The sequence below is a fragment of the Empidonax traillii genome, unplaced genomic scaffold (assembly GCF_003031625.1).
Source record: "Empidonax traillii isolate 1590-97213 ecotype Southwest subspecies unplaced genomic scaffold, ASM303162v1 scaffold1231:size149244, whole genome shotgun sequence".
Taxonomy (NCBI): Eukaryota; Metazoa; Chordata; class Aves; order Passeriformes; family Tyrannidae; genus Empidonax; species Empidonax traillii.
The window spans coordinates 36763-39381 of NW_020956424.1; the positions used below are offsets into that span (position 1 = coordinate 36763).

General features: G+C 39.7%; 1 protein-coding gene across 1 annotated transcript in view; it reads right to left on the reverse strand.

The window, feature by feature from the left end:
* ARL13B (ADP ribosylation factor like GTPase 13B) overlaps window positions 1–2619 on the reverse strand; it is a 34712-nt gene that overhangs the window by 4419 nt on the left and 27674 nt on the right. The window contains 2 exon segments of the mRNA XM_027905994.1: window positions 421–652; window positions 1703–1869. Of these exon segments, the coding sequence (XP_027761795.1) occupies window positions 421–652; window positions 1703–1869 (399 nt within the window).

Below are 2619 nucleotides of genomic sequence, written 5' to 3' on the forward strand. Positions count from 1 at the left end.
TATGCACAAAATGATGGGAAATGTAAAAGTTAGATGGCATTTTGCTACAGAAAATAATCTTTAAGCATAAAATATTGCAAACTCTATGTTTCCATAACGAAATTCAACTTAGTTGAGTCCTGTTGGAAAGTGGACTGCATCTCTGATGATGATAAGAAAACAAACCCACTTTCAGCTGCAGTACCAGCCCCACCAACAAACATGCACTTTCTGGAAGAAGATTTTTCCAATACAACAACCCCATTCTGCATTTTCATCTTTTCAACAGATTAAATCCATGTGTGGCATCATGAAAAATTATAATAAATAAAAAATAAATATAATATATACTATATAATATATCTAATTAAAAAGAATAATAAAAAAAGGAAAAGCAATGTGAAGAATCCCATGAAGTGACACATTCCAAGGAAGTTTTACCTGAGTCAAGGCATTCCGAGGCTTGCTGATCATTCTCTTCCGAGTGCTGCACAAGCTGGGGAGTTGCAGAATTGCACATTTCTAGGCTGCTCTCAGTTGTGTTTTGGCTGCTGCTCCTTGACAAGTGCTGGGCATCCACCTGGTCCTGCTCTGTTTGTGCTTTCAGGACAATTGTAGCCTGTTCAGTCTCCAACCTTTGCCTCTTCTTTTCCTTTTCCATTTGTTTTTCATTCTAACAAAAAGGGGAAGAATTTTTTTCAAGCTGACTGATAAGACAGGAGGGTTATTAAAAAATGAAAGCATCTTTCTGTCCCACATATAGCATGGAGTTTCTTGTCAAACAGCTGAAGACATTAAATTTCAGATCTCCTGTCCAGAGGAAGGGAGGGGGAATTAACAACCAATGAAATGATCTTTCTGTTTGTTGACTGTTTTCTTGCTTTATGTTTGGTCATATTAAAAAAATAAACCAAAATTGGAATATAAACAACATCAACAGTCCTGAGGTTAGAGAACTTCTAATTTCTTCCTCTTCAATGACTTTTTCTTGATGTTTTATTTCAAACAAAATCACCATCTCTGCAATCCTCACACTCCATCTTCTTCCTTTGGATGCAATTCTGAAGTGTATTATTGGGCATGCAGCTGACTTGCCATGCTTGTGTGCATGTGGGTGCTTTTGTCCCAGAGAAAAGCAAATGTTGGAGTTACTGACTGGAACAGTTTAGGTGTTTCTTTAGATCATGTTATCTCCAGTCAACTGAATAAAAAAATATGGCACAAGAAATAAGAACTACAGGTTAAAGAAACTTTAACATATGAATGGGATTTTCATATTTCAAAACCAGGAAACTTCTCAATAGTGTCAGTTTTCAACCAAAAACAGGTTATGCTCAGAAATCTAAACAGTTGTAGAAGTCAGTCAGATTTGATGACTCTCTCCATGGCTAAAATACTTTCCAAGAAATGAACAGACCTTGAATATTTTCCACTTCTGAATCCCCACTGGTTTAATCAGGAAATATGTTCAGTCACGTGTTTAGATCTGTTTTACTGTGCCTACAACACTTTTGTCCCCAAATCAATAACAGGGGGTTTCTGATCAGGAAAACATTGATTCAATGCACACAAACCAAGACTGCCAAGATTAAATACAGATTAAAAACATGCTGTGCAGACAGACTGAGACCAATTCTTTGGAATGAACCCTTTTTCTCATGACCTCTCAGATATTTGTTAGTGGCAGTGCTAAAATAATCCAGAGTTGCACACATTCTCCTACCTCAGAGATTACAGCAGATAGAGGCTGGAAGGGGTTCTGGTATTTCCCAGGCTCAGGCTCTTCCTCATCAGCTCCAGCTCCTTCTTCCTTCTCCCTTTGGCATCGTTGGTGGGTTTATGTTGTTGTTTCAGTGGTTTGGGCATTTGTGGATTTTGGTTGGGTTTGGGTTTTTTGAGGGGGGAGGAGGGAAGAGAGGGAGAATGAACAAAGAATTCTGAAGAAGCCAAGCCATAAATGTAACAGAAAATAATTATTAGATCCCCCAACTCATCTCCCAGTTTATGCCAGCATGGACTTTAAAGGTCCCTTCTGCAAGTAACTGCTCTCTGGTTCTGTGAAGGGAATCACACTCGCTTCCCCCAGACTCAGAAAAGTTCAGGAAGACACACAAAGCTCAGTTTACCAGCACTAGTTACTTTTTATGTTCCAGAGATTTATAGAAGAAATATTACATTGCTGTGTATTCAATAATCCATCACTGATAAAGTCCATTCTCCTCCAATACTCCTCAGGAATCATCTGATGGTAATTGCACACACAAGTCACTGTTAACACCCATTTTGCAGCTGCAGGTGCTGAGAGAGGAAGGAACAAAGCCCTTGTTCAGAGGTACAGATGGGGAGGAAAAGGAGGACAGTAACACAGCCATGGAAACAAAATGCTTGGAAGGAACAGACAGTGCTGGTGAGAACTTCCCAGCACTTCCACTGTCTCTGGTTTCCCACTGAAAACAAGGTGCTTGCTACTCACATCTTGGGGAGGAAATGCACAAATGAACCAAAAATATTAGCAAGGCCAAATTTACTGCCCACCCACCATGCAGTTCTCACCCCCAGCACATTTCAAGCAGACTCTTGGGTTGGAAGCTTTAAATCCTTGGCAGCTTGGCTGCACTTCCAGCAATGAATCGAGTAGCT